This window comes from Olea europaea, chromosome 3, assembly GCF_002742605.1.
Source record: "Olea europaea var. sylvestris chromosome 3, O_europaea_v1, whole genome shotgun sequence".
NCBI classification, from domain to species: Eukaryota; Viridiplantae; Streptophyta; class Magnoliopsida; order Lamiales; family Oleaceae; genus Olea; species Olea europaea.
In genome coordinates, this window is record NC_036239.1 from 16,381,554 (window position 1) to 16,404,523 (window position 22,970).

General features: G+C 34.8%; 1 protein-coding gene across 1 annotated transcript; it reads right to left on the reverse strand.

Annotated features, from left to right (window-relative positions):
• Positions 1-3,923: 3,923 nt before the first annotated feature.
• Positions 3,924-11,661, reverse strand: LOC111387460. The gene is made up of 11 exons (XM_023012020.1): positions 11,226-11,661; positions 10,294-10,418; positions 8,724-9,168; positions 8,516-8,634; positions 7,628-8,159; positions 6,579-7,019; positions 6,246-6,434; positions 5,913-6,140; positions 5,074-5,431; positions 4,774-4,963; positions 3,924-4,409 (listed from the first exon to the last, which is right to left on the reverse strand). The coding sequence occupies exons 1-11, from the start codon at positions 11,412-11,414 to the stop codon at positions 3,935-3,937; spliced, it is 3,291 nt and encodes a 1,096-aa protein (XP_022867788.1). The 5' UTR covers positions 11,415-11,661; the 3' UTR covers positions 3,924-3,934.
• Between the last annotated feature and the right edge of the window lie 11,309 nt (positions 11,662-22,970).

A 22,970-nucleotide genomic window follows, 5' to 3' on the forward strand; every position in this document is an offset into this window, starting at 1 on the left:
TATTATCAGTAATCAACCTCCCCAGGACAAAAGCACTTTGATTTTCTGCTCTGATATAAGATCTGGCAATAATTTTTTAAGCCCATTAGCCATAATCCTAGATTTTGATTTATAAACGACATTGCAAAGACTAGCGTGTGTGTGTTTGTGTTACTATCTTTACTTATTTTTATTTGCAATTTATTTAAGTAGGTTATTCAAAAACATGAAACCAGTGTGTGTGTTTGTGTTACTAGACAATTTAATCAAATTAAAGATAAGTAAGCACATATCAATCAATCCTCGTGGATCCAACACTCTTATCACTTTATTAATTGTTTACGGCCCTTGAACTTGCGGAATTGCCTCGTGGCAAACAACGAGCACATGCCTTGGTGGCTTTAATCTAAGCACTTCTCTTGGCTTATTCGTTCACTGTCCACTGCCCAGATCATCATCCAGCCCCTTAAACCACTTGCAACGTCCAGCAAAACATCCTCCATTCTTTTCACGTTGTAGGAATTGGTTCAAATTATTAACCAAAAATTGAAAAATGAAAAGGTGTGTAAAAGTGGAAAATGAAAAGGTGTGACTACATGTCAATTTCGACCAAATATTCGGACTTGATCCGATGGTCAAATTACAAAATTAAATAGACCAATTTATTCTACTTGTCGAGTAGATCGTCGTTGTATATTTGGAATCTCGAAACCAGTTCCGGATGAATGAGAAATTTCAGACCAAAGTTGGAAGAAATAAAGTGTTGCAACTTTTCGAAAAGATGTAGGTTTTGACCAAGTGTTGTAACTTTTTTGAAAGGATGCATATTTTGGCCCACACTATTTCATTTGCATCCTTTCTACATCTATAAATAGAACCCTATGGACATGATTTTGGGTACACCAATTGCATTGAGCATTCATTCTCCTTTTGCAATTCTCTCATTTCTAATTCCATAGCATTTCATACATTTCCTTTGTAGAGCGAAAATTCTGTCAAAAGTTCGTCGGTTTATTGTGGTTTGAAGTGCTGCTACCACAAGTTGTGAATTCACTGTATCTTGGGAGACAAATGCCATGCACCGTGAGCACCGTAGTGGGGCAATTTATCTTAAGGAAAGAGATAACGTCTCGCCTTAGATTATTCTCTATTTCTATTCCTTCTTAATTCTTGTTTTGTGTAATCTTTATACCAAAACTCTGTCCAAATTTTCATTCATATAAATTGTTTTTGATATCACTCTTGCGGGTTAAAACTGGTCAAACAAATATATAAAAAACCAACCCTTATATAGCCCTTTTTATAAGTCGTCTCCAACACACCTGCCAATGAAACTGTCCTATTTCTCTAGCACCAAATCACCCATAAGATGCAGGCCAACTCCCTCGAGGTGAACTTCTGAATAAAACCCGAAAAAGTTTCAGCATTGAAGAAAAATAAATATGGTGACAATGGGAGACCCTGTCAGAGACCTCTCGACGGCGGCCGCAGAACACACCCTGAGTGTATCCATTAATGAACAAGGCAAAGGAATATGTGGATATACTGTTAAAGATCAAGTCCAGCCATTTCTTTGAGAACTCCGTACATTCCATGACCATTTATAACAAAACCTCACTCTACTATATCATATGCTTTGCTTGTATCCAACTTTACTGCCATAAAATCCTTCTTCCCATCGCACTGTGTGTTCATACAAGGCAAGCACTCGTAAGCCACAACTGTATTATCAGTAATCAACCTCCCCAGGACAAAAGCACTTTGATTTTCTGCTCTGATATAAGATCTGGCAATAATTTTTTAAGCCTATTAGCCATAATCTTAGATTTTGATTTATAAACGACATTGCAAAGACTAGCGTCTTCAGGGTGAGATTTCTTAGGAACAAGCAAAATGTTGGTAAAATTTAACGGCAGACCAGAATTCAAGATATCGTGAATACCTTGGTAATATTGTGCTCAACCTAGGACCAGCAATGCTGTAGGTACGGAAAAAATTTCACAGAAATCATACAAATAGACAGTTGACAGATTATTATTAAAGATGACAAAAACACAAACAAAAAGCAGCCATATAGGTGCTGCATACAAATTCTGACCAGGCACCTTGGCATCAGTGCCGCCTCATCTCTACCACTGAACTAATAGCCCATCGTGCGAGCCTTCGACTAGGGGCCCGCTATGCCAAAAGAAAGAGAAATCCCATCCCTCTCTTTCATTTTTTCGCCTCCATGTCGCCCTATGGATGGCATATCTGGAAACTCCAAATTATCATCCGATAAATGAATTGATGCCCTTTGTACTCATATTTAGCACCTGTTTGAGCCTCTTTTTTGGGTAAAAAAATGCATTTTAAAATAGTAGATTGATAGAGGAATGTGTGATTAAAAAATATTAAAAAATATTGAGTTTAAGTGTAATATTATTTTGTTGAACAATGTGCGGTTGAAAAAAAGAGAAAATCATTTAGAAAATAATGGGGATCAAACAAGGCATAATTGCTTCAAAGATGATCCTACTTTCAATTTAACAAAATATTAGTTTGTGTACCGCTCAAGGACGGCTTTTAGAATTTCGTCCGTATTTTGGATTTTTAAGAGCGTGGCCAACAATTAAGAATTATATTCCCTAGTAATGAGAATCTGACTCCATGAGAAATTGAACAAAAAGCCACACAAAATTGAGCTTTTTTGAATTCGCTTACATATCATGTGATCAGTGCCACATCCAAATAAGAGATGAGAGTTACATTTTCGAATTTTCAAAACTCTTTTATCAAGCACATTTATTTCTACTTCATCGTCGTTTATAAACTTGCGACTTCATTATGTTCCAAAACATAAGAGTAATGCTATTTGCAGTCGCTCACTTTGGTAGTTGCCCTACGTGGCATACACATGGCAGATGATTATTTGATGTATTAATGTGATATTTTTTTATTTATTAATGCATCAAATAATCACCTGTCATGTGTATGCCACGTAGGGCGACTATCACAGTGAGCGATTGTCAATAGCATTATTCACAAAATAATGTAAATTTCGACCTAAATGGCGGGCGAGCAAAGCTGAATTTTTTCGGAAGAGCTGACTTAGTGACTCATGATAGTTTTGGAATGAACAGAGAAACGAGTACACTCACGCTGGGCCAAAACCAATAGCTCAACCCATTAACACCCCTACAATATCCATTTGACTCCAGAAGAAAGTTTCTTGAGACTTAAAGTGTGATTTTTCTTTCACTCACACTTCCCATTTTACGAATTGCTGATTTTAATTAAGTAATTTTTTTTAAAAATAAATTTATAATTAGAACATAAACAGCCCGGTTCTCACTTTTCCGCCCCCATTAACATCAGAATAAGTAGAATTGATACCTCCAAGTCTCGAATATTTTCGCCAACCGAGTTAGATGTACACAATTTTTTTCACAGAAGACAGAAGTGCTTCAGAACTCTCACAGCAAAGGTCGGTAGGTGAATTTTTTGCCAATTTTTTTATCACCACATGGGGCACTTCGCATGAGTTCTCCGGCTCCGCAGAGTTCTATACAAGGGGCTTCAGCCTTTCACCAATATAACATTATTCGTACAGAAAATAACTCCAATCACTAATCTAAAATTTTCAAATGCAAAATTCTAGCGTTTAACTATAAACAAAGAAAACAACTTAAATTAATAAATATATTAAAGAACAATTATTTCAATTTCACGTATAATAAGAATAAACTATAGTGAAAAATAATTATCTATTAGTTTATAAATAATAATCACGAATTTATGCTCTCTTATTTATTCACCATATTTACAGCTTTATATGTTTACTGAATATCTAGATTCTACACTGTTCAAATTTCATTTAACCACCACCCTTCAACCCAGCACCACCTTAAGTTTAATCTACACATGACAAACTAATGAAACTTAATATGTACAAGAGAACCATATAATGAACAAATTACTCCTTTGTTATCAAATTTGCATACCAAGGGCCATGAACACTAACAGAAACCTTGGCCACTGCCACCAATACTGAGGCTGCAGCCACCACTTCATCAAGGAGCAAAGCCGCCCCCACTTTCTGCAATGCTGCTTCCGCCAGTTCTCTTCCATGTTTACCGGTTCCCCCAAGTACGACCCCTCTGGTAGCCAAATATATTGCACGAGAAACCATGTTAAAAACAGCATCCTCTTGCTCCAGATTTTTGGCCAACATTCTCGCCATGATTTCCTCCATTGACTCGAGCTTCATGCCGCCAATTGACTTCACCACAGCTTCACAAAGTACTGCAATGATATCTGGGATGCTGGCATCCTTGTCAGAGTCGAGACGTGCAGAAAGGTTTTTGACGCTGCTAGAAAGAAGGCTTTCCATGCCTGCTTGGCTGGTTACCATTCGCTTACTCACTAGAGCCTGTCGCAAGACTAGAATGCTGCAATCGGAGTAGTTGCATTAGCTCAAGGACAACGGAGATGACAATGTTGGACAGTGTAAAGGCCTAATAATATTGTGCATTCAGATCATTGTATTGGGTGGCCCAAGTATCCTATGCTATATACAGTAAACTTTGGGGTTCGCGTGCACAGGGACAAGGGGTGGGGAGTGTTTTTCTTGGTTGAGATCTCCGTTTTAGAACCACTACACAGCTGCACAATTGTAGGCATGTTTCTGTTTTTTCTCTGCTCATTAATACTATTGGGATTGAGATTAGTGCTTAATCCCCTACGGATTTGGGTGATATGGGGACGTGCATCGCACTACTGGATGAAGGGGAAGGGGGAGGGGGATATATTTACCTTGTCACAATCACAATTATCTTCTGAACTCGAGACTGAACAGCTCTTAACCTGGAGAAGTTAAGCTTCATAGTTTCAGGGAGCTCACCCTCTTCCAAACCATGTACCTTACTTACCAACTTTAACAAGCCCAACCTCACCAATATATCAATCTCCTCTCCGTTGCATTCTGAAGTGTGGTCGGCGTTCTCTGTAAACAAGATGCTGTGTTTTTAGTAACAGGATAATACAACCAAATTCAACATCGTTACAGTTACAAACAAGATTTAGGAGGGATGAAATCCCAAGCCAGAAATCAACCTGTCAAACTTGTAGCATAGGAGGGTGAAGAAGACGTGTCAGCTGTATTAGTGCTGCTCATTTTAACTAATAAACTTCCACCAGTTCGAAGAGTGGTGGATGGAAGGAAACTCCGAGATGAATACTCTCGTCTGCTTGTCAACAAGGTGCGAGAAATTTTATGTTCATTCCATTCCTCATCTTTACTACCATTCATAGATGAAAGCCAATTTTCCGTTAAGGGTAGAGAGGTGAAGGCATTAGAAGGATGACCATAATGCTTAGTGAAAGCTTTTCCAAGAAACTCTAAAGCCCCAGGCCCCTTCAAGAAAGGCTCCAAAATTCTTATACGGGCCACACTTATTTCTTGTTTGAGTTCCTGTCACAAAGGGTCAAACTTTGATTGTGAAGGAATACATAGAATGCGGCAAAGACTGGTAAAAATAGATAGCATTGACATCTTTATTATAACTACAATCTCATATTAAATCTCTACATAGATCATTTCCTCCCCGTTTGGCAACCAATAATTGGTCCTCAGTGTTAGCTGGAACCACACCTTCAGTAAATCTACTCAAACAGGAATTCTTCATGAAGCTTTCATAGACAAATCAGCTCTTTTATCGTCTCCATATTAAGCATAAAAGTGCCATACTAAATTGAGGTTCATAAGCATGTCCACAAGAGAGACAAATATAAAATGAACAAGGCAACTCATTCATGAGAGATTAGCACTGGCACTATATGACCTGCACTAAATTGCAATACGACCCTATAAAGCAGCAGAACCAAGCAGTTTCAGAGTGATCTTTCTACATTCAATGGAATGAAAAACCAAGTAAAGAAAGCAGGTAAAATACCTGCATCTGTTCTAGAACAAAACTCAAGCCCTTAATGAATGCAATGACATGTGAATTCTCTGACCCATCACTGGCCCAACATATCTCAGCCAGCTCTTTCAAAAATTTCTGGTGTTTCTCCTTCAATTCATCCTCACAAGCAGGAGCAGAGAGCTTCTGCAAAGTGACCAATGCAAATTCCAGAATCTTCCCCAGGTAATCAATGTCCGCTTTGCCCGAATTCAACACCTAAGAGGGAAAAATTCAAGAGCAATGAACAGCAGATGAGTATGGACATAGCGGTAGCCAGGTAGGAAAAGAAGAAAAAGAAGTACAATTACAGTAAATGGTCACCTCAGTGAGAATGTTCAGATCAATAGCTTCAATAATTTCTTGTCTCCAACTCTTAGGAGCCATTGCAGAAATTTCATCGCTCACCTCCCTTGTCAACTCAACAACACGGCTGTAGTTAGACTTGTCCTTTTTCACGGAATCCATGACACCATCCCAATAAGCCTTCTTTAGAGTCTCTCTAACCTTTGCCTGCACATTAATTGAACAATCAAAAATCAGTAAATACTCAGCCTTCTTGTGAAATGGGGACCGATATATATCTTGGTTGAGTAAAGCCTCACAAAGCACTAAGAAAAAAATTGCATATTGATACTACGAAAACCGTGAACTGACCATGATGTTTTCTTGGCCATCATCAGCAGAATTAGAAGTATCAATAAATGCGAGGTTCTCTCCATGGACACATTCATTCACGATCCTGACATTCTCCAATTCCAACTTCTCACTAGAATATTCGGCTGGGCTACTGCTAGAAGATGGGGAACTAACTTCCTTGGGATTAACTTCATCCCTAAATAAAGACCGCACTACAGGACTTCGCTTCGGAGTATTTTCAGTCAAATCATCTGTTTTATCAGAGCTACCAAGGGCAGCCGGGGAAGCAGAATTCGGGGATAAAATCAGCGTAGATAGTGGGCTGATTGGTATTCCATTCTCCCTTGCCTCAAAGAATTTCATTCGTGTGTCAGAAAGTGCATTTTCCATACGTTTGATACCAGCATCTCCACTGAGGTGTGTCACTTTCTCCCTTAAAAGCTTCTGATCTTCATTGACCTGCATTATTACTCATAGATTAATACATTTCTTCTTACGAAATGTCTTAAATGAAAAAATTAGGGTTAAATATCCCAATGCCCACTAAAGAATCACAAATGTTTCACAATTGTCATTGAACTTTAAAAGTTCTCTCAGTTACCAATGAACATCCCCAAATGTTCCCAATTGCCATTGGACTTTAAAAAAGTACTCTGAGTTTCCATTTAACTAACTAAAATATATTCTATTCGCAACTCCGACACTTGTTATTTTAAAAGTTAACTTGATGTACCAAAATGTTATTCCATTTGTCCTTCCTTCCACCATCATCTAGTCCATTTAACTTTTCAAATGGCGAGTGGCAGATTAGAGAATATTTTGGTATGTCCGGTGGCAACTCAAAGAACTTTTTAAATTCAATGGTGCAACTTGATGATATTTTAAAGTTCAACGGCAATGGAAAATATTTGGAAAAGTTTAATGGTAACCGGAGATATTCAACCTGGAAAAATAGTAATGCACCAAAACAATCATCTTAACTCAAAACAAATAATTTTTTATTATTTCAGCTGGATTATTTTGTTTTGATCATCATCTAGACAAAGAAAAAGTGGCTGGGAGGTAACCTGTTTCTGTATAGCCTTCATATCATGGGCGAGAGAACCACTATCTCCATCAGGAGTCATCTTGCAGGTCTGAATCATAGAGAGTTCTAGCCGACAAGCAGCCTTGACCAGATCATCCTCTAACGACCTGGCATCTTTAACCTTCCANACAACTCTCACTTGGTACCTTGATAATTTAACAGGAGTTTTGGCTGCTTGCCTAATGGCTGTTGTCTTTTTATCCTCTCTACTTGAGACATTTTTCCTAGGAGTTACCCTCCTTTTTGGGGAGGCTACTCGCTTGAGAAGGTGATTGATATCATCAAAACTAGAAGTATTAGGGGCAGATCCAGCCATTCGCGTCAAATTAAAGCGTTTTTCTACTCGGTCAAGTAAAGCTTTGGTTGTACGAAGAGTAGCAGTTGACTGGATAAGAAGTGCAAACTGCTCAAATGGCATTCCCTTCACCGATCCCTCATTAATATTCAGCTGACTATAAGCTCTGGTAAGATGTGCTGTAGTTTTTCTAGCCATCACGAACTTCCTCCAGCACCTGCAGAATTCAATGTTATCCAAGGAATGAGATTAAAAAAATAAATAAAAAAAAGGTTCATCATGCATGACGATATACAGAACAACTTCACGAGTTTTAACAAATTTTGAAGACATTTGGCCTATATTTGGCTCATGTTTATAAACTGTTTATGTAAAGTCAATTCACTTCTAATCCATACATTTTGAGGAACCCACAAGTACTACCCATTTATCCACAACTCATTTTTATCTATACATAATTCAAATTATTATTTATAAACATGCTTTTAGTTTTCACTACACTCCAGGAATCCCATTCATAATAATTGATATCAAACTAAATATCCTGTATCAAACTAAATATCCTGCATGTACCTTGCTAATTTTCTGGAAAGGATGTCAGCCTCCTGCTCTTGCGTAATATTCCACTCATAACAAACAAAATTCTGAGGCTTTCCTCTCTGCTTTAAATATTCTGCTCTCTGTCTCCTTGCCTATTTCACAATAAAATCCAATTGTAAAAATGACAAATAAAGACAAGGCCACCAAGTAAATCTTAACCAACATGGAACTATGAGAATACCCTTTGTAGTCTGTCTTCTAGCTTGTTCTTCATTTCCTTCCTCTCAATTTCTCGTTGGTGAGAAATGGACCTTGCTACCTTCCGCACCTCCAAGACCCTGGCACGTACCCTCCTCTTCTCTGCTTCCAGCAATGCCAGTCGCTTCTTCTCAGCAGCTGCACGCTTTTGACATATTGCAGTGCACACTCGTTCCTTATACTTGCTCTCCTTGGCCATCCTTCGAAGCAATGATTGAGATGTTCTCTCCTTTAATGTGGCCCTCCTTTGCTTATAAGCCTTAAGGATAAGCATTCTATTGGCCTCTGCCTGTTGAACCCGCATTTCAACCTTTGTACTTAACTCAGCTCGTTTCTTTCTGAGGCGCATTTCTGCCTCTATTTTAGCAGCTTGCCGCAATTCATCAAGCTTAGCAAGGCGCATCTGCGCATTTGTCAATATGCTCAACCTGCCAATTCAAAGAACTGAATAAATAAGGCCACACTATCGTTCATATTCAAAGTTCCTACAGCCAGTAAATATATAAACCACCTTCCCAGGGCAGAGCAGTATATCAAGGTGCATATTATCCTAGGGACAGACATGTCACATTAAGGGAGATGATGAAAGTGCAAAGTACTAGTTAATTAAATTTTCATCCATATCGTCATAAAAGGGAATACTTTTGTTGATGAGATCCTCTAGGGTTAGAGCTAATTGTGACCACATAATCGTTCATATTCAAAGTTCCTACAGCTAGTAAATATCTAAGCCATCTGTAGGGGAAGGGCAGTTTATCAAGGTGCTTATTACCCTAGGCACAGACATGTCACATTGAGGAAAATGATGAAAACATAGAGTACCAGTTAATTAAATTTTCATCCATATCCTCATAAAAGGGAGTACTTTTATTGATGAGGAGACGATCTTCAGAGGTTAGAGCTAACTGGAGTGACTAGACCACATTTAGCCCCCATTATTTTTTATTATAATGGGGGGAATAGTGTTTTTATGAAAAATGGATGATCGTAAAAGAATGAAAAGTTTTCGATTTATGTGTATTATTATTTTATTGAAGATTGTGTAGCTGAAGATAGGAGAGAAAAAAATTTAATTTAATTTGATGACATTTAATGGGGGCCAAACCGGGGCTTACTAGACCATGGTGTTACTATATCACATTTATTAACCAAATAAAACAGAGAAAATAACTCCAAATTAAGAGAAAGACAGAGACAAAGACAGATGTTAACGTGCCATACTTTTAACACGCTCAAAAACAGAATTCTTCATTTTACAAAGCAGGGTTTTCTTCTCCTGAGACCACGGGCAGTAGCATAACAGATTTATTCAGACAAACAAAATACATTATACTGAAAATTTTTACATCTCATGAAACATACTTGACAAAGAAAGTCATCAAACAATGACAATTAAGCTATAAGATATCAACTAATAAACGATGAGATAGATCAGTTCGCGAGCAATATGAAATCTCAAGTCCCAGCTAGTTCACATGCATGATATCCACTGCGTTAGCCGCTTTCAGCTATATCAATTCTCTTAAATTGAAATTAAGAGAACAAAAGTTTACCTTTTCTCTTCAGCAGCTTGGAGCTTAGCGTCAAGGCGTTGTCCAAGATCGTCTTCATGAGACGAACATCGCGAGGGGCTTCTAGGCTTTGGCCTAGCCTTGCTGGACAAATTCTCATAAAATTTCTGTAATTTTGTTAAATTTAAATAAAATAGGCCATGTTAAAGTATGTCAGGTGATGAAAACTATATAAATAGGTAGACAACATAAAATACTCCCACCCCCAACCAAAAAATAAAAATAAAAATGGTATAACATATTATTAAACCGAAGTAAAAGAACTTTCACCTCGATGAGAAAACTGAAATTAAATAAATTTTGGTAAATTAAAAAAAAAAGGAAATAAAAGAAAAAATAAAATAGGGAAAAGACGTGTAAATTAACTGCATCCAAATTTCAAACATTAAAAAGGATAAAATTAAAGAAAGTAGCCTGATTCAAGTCAAAGAGTACGGCAAAGTGGAAAATTAATTCGACTACCCAACGCTTACCTAACTCAAGGATGAAGAAACCCAACCCTGAATAGAAACTCAATTAGTTTTCTTCGTGGGTGAGAGAGATAAATAGAAAATCAAAACGTTGAAAAAGAATTGAGAGAAATGGAAAAAGCTGCAAAATCAAGAAACATAAAGAAATTTTTTTCCCCTGATAATCTTTATAAACAATTATAGTTGTACTCTCAAAAAAAAAAAAAAATAAATAAATAAATATTACGAATTCACAAAAAATGGCTACCATAATAGTGTGAGACAAAATAATATTTAATTCCTTTGATGATTATTAAAATAAAAAACTCTAAAAACTCTGTTCATGCAGTATTTTCATAATTATGACGAAATGAAACGATGAAAAAGAGTCAGTATTACAGTAGTAGTTGTTAATTATTTCATGAACGTTAAGATTAACAACTTCTGATCAAAGGCTTAAACTACCTGACGGCGAAGATCAGCGTCCCGAAGCCTGGCTTCGATTTCTTCAACAGTAGACGGCGGCGGCGTCTTGGACTCAGAGAGCCTCCGTCGGAGCCACGACGGCATAGTCGGTGGCGAGCACGACATAGCGCCATCGCTTGCCGGGAACTCCATCGCCACCGCTGACCTCCCCCTCTCCGGAGACTCCATCATTTAACAATTCACACCTTAACCTCGAAAATCAGATGAGTAATCACTATTTATACACAAAAAAGAAAAATTGACAGTACAGACAGTAATCGAAATTAATTCTTTACATGTATTTGTGTCGTTAAATATGAATTTTTATAAAGAAAGAGAGGGACAGAGATTATGGGAATTTGGGGAAGGTTGAAACAATTGAAATGTGTGTTTTTGAGGTGAGTTTTATGGCTTTTCGCATTTATATTTTTTTGTAATGAGAAAGAAAACTCAACAGAAGCGTAACGTTGAGAAGCGTGCGGGAAGGCGTTGGTGTTGTGTAATTAATAATTTACTTGTTCGGTGGAAATTAAGTTTAAATCAATAATAAAATTTATAAATGAGGTTGTTTGAGATCCATTTATCTAAAAAAAAATACATTTTAAAATGAGTAATACTATTCATAATCGTTCACAATGATTGTCGCTCTACGTGATATGCTATATTACAATTTTTGATTTCATATATTAATATGATAGTTTTTTCTTACCTCATATATCAAATTTTTAATGGTCATAGTTGCAACAGTGAGTGACTGTAAATAGCGTTATTTTTTTGAAATAGTGTTATGATGGAGAATGTGTGGTTAAAAAATAAGGAAAAAATTTTAAATTTGCATGTTATATTATTTTATTGAAAAATATATGTTAAAATGATATTAAATTACCGTTGAAAAATGCATTTTGCTATAAAAATGGTGCTTAAACAAGGACTTGATGTTCATAAATTCTTAATCACATATTTCATAACTTTTATTAATATTTACTAAAAATGTGATTTTAATAAAAATATAATTTTAATTTGAGGATTAAAATAAGACTTTTAGTAAATTTTGATAAAAATTGATAAAATGTATGGTTAAATCTAATTGTTAAATTTGATCTTATCTATTTGTTTATTCTAGTTACATGATTGAATTTCAATTTGGTTCGAGGAAATTTATTTATTTGTAATAATTTATCAATCAAGTTAATTTAAGTGAGCCCTGTTTGATGGTTATTATTGTGGAAAAACGATGTTTTGAATGTTATTTTATGGAGAACGTGTAATTAAAACGTGAAAAAAATTATTTGAATTTAGGTGCAAAATATTTTATTATTTGAATATGTGATTTAAAATAGATATAAGAAATATATTATTTTATTTTAAAGGGAATCAAACAAGAGCTGAGTTAGCAGGAACAATGTACATTCAAATAAGCAATTTTGATGTGATTAGCATAAAGCATGAAATTGTACAAAGAGTTTAGGAAAATTTACATCAGCGGTTCCTAACTTTTTCATTTTTTGCAGATTTTATCATCACCTTTATTTTGTACCAAGGAAGGTCCCTAACCTTTTATAAATATACATTTGAGGTCTATTTGGACGGAAACCGTTCAAAACAACGTTAATTGACCAAGAAAATTAAGGAATCAATATTCAATAAAATCGTCCAAAAGGTATCAAAATCCAATAAAAATCATTGCAATAGTAGATAGTTCAAGAAATTTTCCTGATCAACTAACGGTGTTTTGAACGGTCACCGTCCAGATGGATTGCATGTGCATATTTATGAAATGTTAGGGACTGCCACAAATGAAGGTTAGGGTAAAATTTACAAAAAACGAAAAGATTAGGAACCGATGCTGCAATTTTCCCAAGAGTTTTTGTTATATTTGGATTACTCTCAATTTGGATGTAATTGAACAAAAAGTTTATCACAACAATGTCAGATTTCGTGTCACCAAAAATATACATATAACATCACTCTTTTCATTTATTAGTTAGCATAAAAACAATCGAGCCATAACTCATCAATCTTGTTTGTTTTGATTCTAATGTCATGAGCATAGAATTAAATTTGGTCCAATTCTTATTAAAATTAAAATGCTATGCGTGTTATTATCATTATTCTCATCATCAAATCTTCCTTATATTCTATTTTGATATAAAAATTGAAATACAAAATAAAAATATCGGTACAGTAATAATAATATTAGCTAGATGGAGCAATCAAATATTCCCCCTAACTTCATCTTTAATTTATAGGGAAAAAAAATGTGATAATCACACATTAATGCAAATGACACATATTGCTATTAAATAAAGAATTTTATATTGCAAGTTCCATTGACTAATTATTTAGTAGATAAACCTTTCATAGCCATTATTTAATTAAAATAATAGTTTGAATTGTGATTTTCTGAAGAATATATGGTTAAAAAGTAAATAAATAAATTTAAATATAATCTAGCCAAATAATAAAGCAATTGTTTTTGTGGCCACTAAGTAAGGTTATCTTCAAAGTGGATAAGATAAAACTTCTCATTGTGAACAAAAGAACACGAGTGATTAAAAAAAATTATTTCACATGTGCTGATGATACTATTTTTTATTCACCTCATCCTCCTTTGGTGTTCGGTCTCCGATTTCTTTTTCTACTTCCATTATCATCATATTCGTTTCCCATTTTGTGTTACATATCATGTTTTATGTATGTTTTCAAGCGTGATGCACGTGAAGAATTTTCAAATGAAATAAGCGAAAATAGATCATTAGTATCAATATATTAAAAATTGAATATCAAATTATTGAGAAAAAGTAAATGGTTGTAGAATAAACAAAATTTCTTTCTAATACTAACACAATTAATATATTCTTCTTTATAAAAAATAAAAAAAAAAATTTGTTTCACATAAACTGATTAGCTAAACAATGGCTCAAATGCAATAATAGGTAATTTATAATCAAAATTAGCCTTGTTACTCTCAAAATTACAGAACACATACACTCGCTTGTCTTGACGGTTAAGTAAGGCGACTTTTTTCTGACGTCAATTAGAGGCTGCCACGAATCATTCGTAGAATTTCACCACGTGTCCACGGTACCCTGAGGTTGAAATTTAACCATTAAATAGCAATTGTCAATGGTTGTGGCCCACCTTTGAAAAGTAAACCGAATGGTTTGGGGAAATCTTAGGCGGGCCCCAACTGAAAATTTAAAGCGGGCCCCAACTGTCCACAGTATTTGATTTGCATTTTCATTTTTCATTTTCAAAACAAATTTTTTACTCCGAAAAATGGTCCGTTTTTCGCATATTGAGTATTTTCAACATTTATAACTGAAAACGTTGAAAACGATAAAAAGTCATTTTGCGTTTTCAGTTATAAATTTTAACTCGTTTTCGAAAATGCGTTTTTGAAAACAACGGACCAAAACGCGTTTTTGAAAACGGAAAATGGACCAAAAACGGCAAATCAACCACGGTCTAATATTTTTTGCCAAATATTGTGATTAACTTTATACTTTTAAGAAAAGAAATATTTGGGTGTGAATCAAATTTCTTGAATTTAGGATTTTTATCAAAATTATAAAATTGAGGATCAATAGTGCCACCAATCCAAACTAATGTTGGGAAAAAAAAAAGTAATTTGAAAGAGTAATATTTGGAAGAAATGGTTAAAAAAAGGAAAAATTTTGAGTTTACGTATAATATTATTTTATTGAAAAATATATTAAAATAAAAATAGAACCCAAACAAGGCTTAATATAGTTACGATCAATCTTCAACTACTAAAAATGTTTTGAAACAATTTCAAATTATCTTGTAGCTCTCACATCTTCAATTTTCTAAAACTTGGAATTCATTTTTCAATCTTGATTGTTGTCCAAAAATTTTAAGGGAAACATTTTTCACGTGCATTGTTTTATTAAAACTCTAGAAAATTTTCAATTGTTGAGAATTTAATGCAACATTAAAATGCCAGCGATCAACCTGCACCCAATCAATAAGTTGGGTCCAATGGCATTATGTAAAAAAAAAAAAAAAAAGTAATGTTATTTGTAGTTGTTCACTATCATAATCGTTTTATGTAACATAGATGTGGCGATTATTAATTGGATGCATAATGTGGTAGTTTTTTTTTTTTTTTTAAACGTTATTCATTAAATTACTAACCGATATATGTATGTTACGGAAGACGACTGCGATAGGACGACTGCGATAGAACGACTGCAAATAACATTATTTTATATAAAAAGTTAATAATAAGCATAGAAGATATAATAATAATAATAATAATAATATTTACTTGAAAATTAAATACAAAAAAATTGCAGACATATTCAGGTATCCACCTTACAGTGACTAAATCCTGGAGTCTACACCTTGGCCCCTCAAGCTACAGACAGGTTAAATCGCAGGTTGTGCCCCAAATTGACCAGTGCTCAAGAGCCCGCCCAACTGATCTGCCAAAGTGTCAAGCAAGTCGTTTTCTTATCTATGCACCTTGCCTTCCAGTAGAGCTCCTGCCTTCCAGGAGAATATCTGCCTTCCAAGAGCCTTCTAAGAATTGAACTCACGACCTCTGATCTGCCAGTCTTGAAACGTCCTTATCTTTGTCAGTTGGAATGTGCCTTGGGGTCGCTTTTTCAGCTAATAAATTTATTTATTTATTTATTTTATTTTTTTTATGGATAGAAGGGAATCCAAAGTCTAAAACTATGCATCGTGTATAATATTATAATAATTTGAGGTAATGCTCATCTTTGTACGTCTCTGTCTAAATCATTATGCTGGCAATTTGTTTATTATTATAGGTCCATCCAAGTGTTCTTTCCAGAATTTGCTTGTATAATGCACGTGTTCAATATAACTTCTATAATGCAATTTTGGTGTACGTTTCAATTAAATTATAGGTTAGTTCTTAGAGGTTCTGTATTTGGTTGTAATTTGGTCCATGTTAAATATAGATAGGAATGGGCAGTTGGAATTAGGAAAGCTTTTCTCATTGTTTCTCCATTTTAGAAAATATCGAATGCATCGATGTTTAAATGTACGAACTAAGTCATTTTACTTGACTACTTTTAATTCGGCTTGGCTCGGCCCATCAGTCATAGCTCACCTGATTTTTACGAATTGTTCACGAGTTGACTTGTGTGATTAACTAGAGCATACACAAATGATTCAGTTCGGCTCACGCCCACAAATATCCCAAGTCAAGCCAGATCATCTTGTTTGTGGGGACGAGGACGAGTCGAACTTACGAGTGACTCGCCCTACTTAACCTCTCTAATCTAATCAAATAGGATTAAAATGATCAACTTGACTGGTTAAGAGTATTAAAACTTCTAACTATATTATTAAATTTTGAATTTGATTTTATAAGAATAAGTAAACGCTAAGATTAGTTGGTTATTTGGCTTGAAGATCAATTGTATAGGAGTATTTATCATCTATTAAGAAAGTTGTGATTTACGTAATAAAAGATTACTAAAAATGAATAACTGGTTAAGATGACTTTTTATATCCTCTCAATTGAGTTAACTTACATGACTATATAAAAAGTGAAAAGAGAAATTTACATACTGATTTACACTATATACTGTTTTCACCATAAAATGGAATCACATTTGACTTAATTAAAACATGTCAATTTGGGTCTAATTCACTTCTATCTACATAGAAATAGCTGTTCAATTCTATTTGTATAATTTCTATCGATATTCAATTTTATTTGATTCTCATCAAAACTCGATCGAATCAAATCATGATCAATATTATTGGTACCCATTTTTTTATTTTTACTAGGACTCGATCAAACTGAATCAGGAATGGTTCTATCTGTAAAATTTCTATTGATACTCAATTTGATTTGATTCTCATCAAAACTCGATCAAATCAAATCATGAATAGTTTTATTGATACTCGATTTAGTTTAATTTTTTTATCATGACTCGATCAAGTTAAATCAAGAATAGTTCTATTTATAGTTGCATGACGGGAATGGAAAAGAAACGCTCTCGACATCTTTTTGTTTGGTAATGAAAATGTTTATTAAGCAAAATGATCTTATCTAATCTTTTGACCATAGACGCTTTCGTATGAAAATAATACTCAAATCTAATTTGATTCTCATCACAACTCGATCATGTCGAATCATTTCCATTTCCCATCTCTAATTGTTGGGCCATATAAAAATTGATAAGTGGAATGCGACAATTTGTTATCTAATTCCATTAGAACGTGGGACCAGAAGCTTCAAGAGTGGCACGGTGGCGCCTAATAAGATGTGGCTAGAAAATACGGAGGTCGTGGCTGTTTTGGGCTACCTCCTTGTTGCATTATAATTGCCTACGTGGTGTATTTTTGTGTACATGGTATTTAATTGGATAAAAATACTTGGCCATTTCAGACCAACTCAGCATGAGACAAAACATCATATACAAAATACACGGCTATAGAGGTTTCTACATTTTGGTGGTGTTGTCTTTTTCTTGTCTGATTGATCAAGAGAATTGCATCACGTGTTCTTACAATTAATTTTGGTTGAAAATTATTTTTTTTTTAGATTTTGCATATATCGATTTAAAAAAAAAAAAAAGGTTGAACCCCAACCTTAAGAGTCCCCCACCGCCCCTACTCTGAAGTATCGTGAGGGAGGTAAATCGCAAGTTATGCCTCAAAAGGTATAGGGTGGAAGGCTGCTTGTACACTTACACTTACCCAAGAACCAAATCCATATTTCAGGATTCGAATCCTTGACGCGGTAGCCTCAAGTAAAGCTGAATTTCTCCACCCTCTCCTTTTAACACTTGGAGATGTGCCCTGGGGGCGCATATATCGATTTATTATTATTACGATGAGTTACTACAGTACACACATGGCAATGATTTAGATACACATATTAAATATTAAGATTTGAGACTTTATATTAGGGGATCAATATTGTTGAGGGAGGTAGTCCAAATTCTTATATATTAGTTATGTATTTTATTTGATATGATGTTTATTAGTATTTTGTTTATTAATTAGTTTACTTTCAGTTTTATTTTACTTTCCTGTCATTTGATCTTTTCAAAGTTATTGATCACGTCTTTAGGTTTGTTAAATGTGGGTTGCATTTCTTTGCTTTCAATTATTTTGTAGGTGTTGGATAATTGCCTCAAAAGTCGAAAGTTATAGGACTTCTATTGTAAATAATAAAATGTAGTTATTGTATGGAAACTTTTAATTAAAGTTGAGAGCAGAATCCTTGCAGAATTTGGTCTCCAATTTACAGCCGATTTTAGAGTCTTGCATATGAAAAAATTCTTGTTGAGTTAAATGAGTCTTGTTTGAGTTTAAATTAAACTCTACTACTTGATTATTGATTTTATAAATAGTGGATGTATTTCATTATTTTGGGTGTAGCCAGAGAGTTGATCTGAAAAAAAATATTGTAAGCCTAACATCTGGAGACTTTTCGTACAAAGGGTAGAATTAGAAGTGATAAAGTTCAAGTTTATTTTTTTCTTTGTAATACTTGGGGATTGGATTAGTGAGTGAAATTTTATATGATTGTAACAATTTTTCATATAATGAAAAGATTTGACCGTCCATTTAATTTGTGCATTATATTCTTTATTTTTCTTGTTTGCCGATATTCTCTTGAACAACAAAAGATCTTGTGGGTAAGTAGAAATAAAGGGAATTGGAGTAAAATTCCTAACAAGTGATATCAGAGCGTCAGGTGGTTCAGAGTATTGGAGCAACAGAAAAATATGTCGCCGTTGAAATATGACGTGGAGAAATTTGAGGGGAGAATCAATTTTGGCTTGTGGCAAGTACTAGTTAGGGATTTATTGATTCAAACTGGATCGCACAAGGCTTTGAAAGGAAAACTAACCAAGAGTTCTGGCAAGGAAGCTGAATCCAATATGAGTGATAAGGATTGGGAAGAATTGGATTTGAAAGCTATAAGCATGAATATCTGCTGTAAAGGTCCTTGCAAATATTCACGAAATATTTGCTATAAAGGAACTATGGGAGAAGCTAGAAGGACTGTATCAAACGAAGAGCCTCTCAAATCGATTGTACCTGAAGGAGCAATTTCATTCATTGCGCATAAAGGCAGGTACGAAAATCTCAGACCGTTTGAATATTCTCAACGGGATTGTTTCAGAACTGGAGTCTATTGGAGTGAAGATAAATGATGAGGATAAGGTACTACGACTCATCTGGTATCTTCCATCTACCAATGAACATATCAATCTAATCTTGATGTATGGAAAGGAAACTGTGAGTTTCACAGAAGTGACAAGCAACTTGATTTTAGAAGAAAGAAGAATATGGGGACGAATACTCCATCTGACAATGCGGTGCTTGTGACTGAAAAGGGGAAGAATGGCAACTCCATGAGGATGAAAGTAACTTTTTTGGAACTACGATCAGACTGGACATGTGAAGAGAAATTATCCAAAAGGTGGGTTGGATAATGCGTCTCTCCTGGCGGAGGTAGACATGTATGTAGTGCTATAAAGTAAGATAGGAACATCCTCATGGCATGTTGCCAGTTGCCATGGTAGAGAATGTGTTCTTACTAGAGCGATCAGCATATCTGCACATAACATTGACTGACTTTGATGCAAGGTGTGTAGATATGCGGTGGTGCTGTGATGTCGATGGTTAATGAGCTCTCTGAAAAAGTCAGTGGGAGAGTTGCAACATAACTACCAGTAGGGTTATTTCGACATGTAGCCGATGAAATGCTCGGAGTTCACGAATTATTCTGAGTGGTTATACTCATATGGTGGAGTATAAGATCATTAAAATGTGTCAAAGGCTTTTTTTTTCCAAGTATATTAAAAGTTGTAGAAGATGTGGAGATTGTTGGGTAATTGCCTCAAAAATCGAAGGCTGGAGGACTCCTATTGCAAATAATACAAGGTAGTTATTGTATGGAAGACTTCAAAATTAAAGTTGAAAGCAGAATCCTTGCAGAATTTGATCTCCAATTTACTGTCGATTTTGGAGTCTTGCATATGAAGGAATCCTTATTGAGTTAAAAGGAGTCTTGTTTTAGTTTAAATTAAACTCTACTAATTGGTTATTGATCCTCTAAATAGTAGATGTATTTCATTATTTTAGGTGTGGCCAGAGAGTTTTTCTGAGAGAAAAATATTGTGAGCATAGTATTTTGAGACTTTTCGTACAAAAGATAGAAAAGTAGATGTGGTAAAGTTCGAGTTTACTTTTTTCTTTGCAATACTTGGGCATGGAATTGGTGAGTGAAATTTTATATGATTTTAACAATTTTTCATATAGTGAAAAGTTATGACGATCCGTTTAATTTGTGCGTTATATTCTTTATTTTTCTTGTTTGCTGATATTCTCTTGAACAACAAGAGATCATGTAGGTAAATAGAAATAAAGGGAATTTGCGTAAAATTCCCAACAGTAAGGCTATTTACAAGCCACTTTGTTCATTCACTCAAATAAGACCATTCTTCTAAATATATTGTTTTTTGAGTAGAACTCTCTTGGCATTTGGTATCAGAGCTGCAATAACTGTGGTTGAATGAAACCAGAGAAATAGCAATCTTCTAAGTATGTAGCAGTAACGAAATGGCAATTGAAAGTTGTTTTTTCTAACCAGCAATTCCAAAGCTCGATAGACAATATGATCATAGGTTTATGCTCATGGAGAATTTTCTTCACTCTAAGAAATATTGGAGCATGATAGAACATGGGATTCCAATAGTTGGAGAAGTACTACCACTAAAGAACAAATAAAGGCAATTGAAGATGTTGAACTAAAAGACTTGAAGGCTAAGAATTATTTATTCCAAGCCATTATTTATTCCAAAGAGTATTTGAGACTCTTTGGAGCAAAATTATTAGGGGACAACACTAGTCTAGTGTGCACAACTACAAGCTTTTCAAAGGGAATTTGAGGTGCTCAACATGAAGGTAGGAGAATCTGTAAATGAATAATTTGCTCGAACTCGTGCTGTAGCAAACAAGATGAGGAATCATGGAAAGAAGATGATTGATGTTGTGGTCATTGAAAAGATTCTAAGATCTATGACTCCAAAATTCGACTATGTTGTGTGCTCTACTGAGGAGTTTAATCATCTAGACAACTTATCAATTGATGAGTTGCAGAGTAGTTTTCTTGTACATGAACAGTATATAAATAGCCATGTTGTGGAAGAATAGGTCTTGAAGGTTAAAAAAATGAAAGCTACAGGCAACTACACACCGCCTATGTGTGTTTTATAGAAAAGAAATACGTGAGCCGACTCAGGTCGATAAGGCTCAAGCCGAAAGTTTGGGGTTGAGCCCAAATATTTTGGCAGAGCAAAAGTCCAACTTAGCTAGGGCCGAAAAAAGGTTGACCCATTTTTACTCAAGCCGAGCTTGAGCCTCAAGTTTCAGCTCACGAACCAGCTCGATTTGGCTTGTTAACATCCTAAAGTAAGAAGATAGAGAATGAACACTATATTGATGTCAGTGAAGAAATGTTTTTAACGGCCAATGAGGATATCAAGGAATCTATCGAAAAGGATTTATGGTTTTTTAACTCAGGATGCAATAAACATACGTCTGGCAAAAAGGAGTTTTTCATCAAGCAAGATGACAGTTTTAGCACTTCTTTGGGAGATAACTAAACCATGGTTGTGATAAGAAAAGGCAATATGGAGACGTTGGTTAATGCAATTATGGAGACCATCATTGAGGTGTTCTGTGTTCTTGGATTGAAGAATAATCTACTTAGCGTTGGACAGAATTCTCATACAACAAGGAAAGTGTAAGATTTATCATCAAAAGAGAGGTTTAATTATGGCGACTACAATGTCATCAAACAAAATGTTTAATTTACTTTCTACAATACAAAAGAAAGAATAAGAGACATATTTAAGTTCTCTTACAGAAGGTCTAGCTCAACTTTGACATTGCAGATGTGAACATTTAAGCTTTATTAACTTAAAAATCCTGCACCAAAAAAAAAAAAATGATGAATGGTTTGCCTCAACCTTCAACTTATTTGAAGGTATGTGAAGACTGCTTAAATGAAAAACAACCTAGAAATTCCTTTCCAAAGAAGAGCACATGGAGAAATTCTCTGCAACAAAAAAATGATGAATGATCTGCCTCAACTTTCAACTTTTTTTAAGGTGAGTGAAGTCTGCTTAAAAGGAAAACAACAAAGAAATTCCTTTCCAAAGAAGAGCACATGGAGGCTTCTTAAATCTTACAATTGGTCCGAATATATGTGGACCAATTAATCCTGCTTCAAACAACCAAAACAGGTATCTAATTACTTTTATTGATTATTTTAGCCGCAAAGCTTATGTTTATTTCTTGATAGAGAAGTTAGAAGCTTTTTCCACTTTTAAGAATTATAAAAGTCTTGTTGAGAAAGTAATTGATTCCCATTTAAGATCTCCTGACATTACATTAGGGAGAGCAGATAACAGTTACTTCTAAGTGGCCAACAACAAAATCAAGACAACTGAAATGATGACTTGTAATTGTGGTGGTGATGGTAGCATTTTCTTGGAAATGGTGCTAGAATCATTTGGCATAGAGATGAAGACAAAAGACAGAGACTACCACAAAGGAAATGAGTATTATATCCACCATCATGATTTTCTTTATGAGCTCAAGCACAATTGTATCATCAGAATCCCTAAACATACTCGTCGAATCTCATATTTTTATGACAAAAGTAAAGAAATATTTACGGGACAGTTAAGGAAGAATTGATTTAGGCGGGAAAAA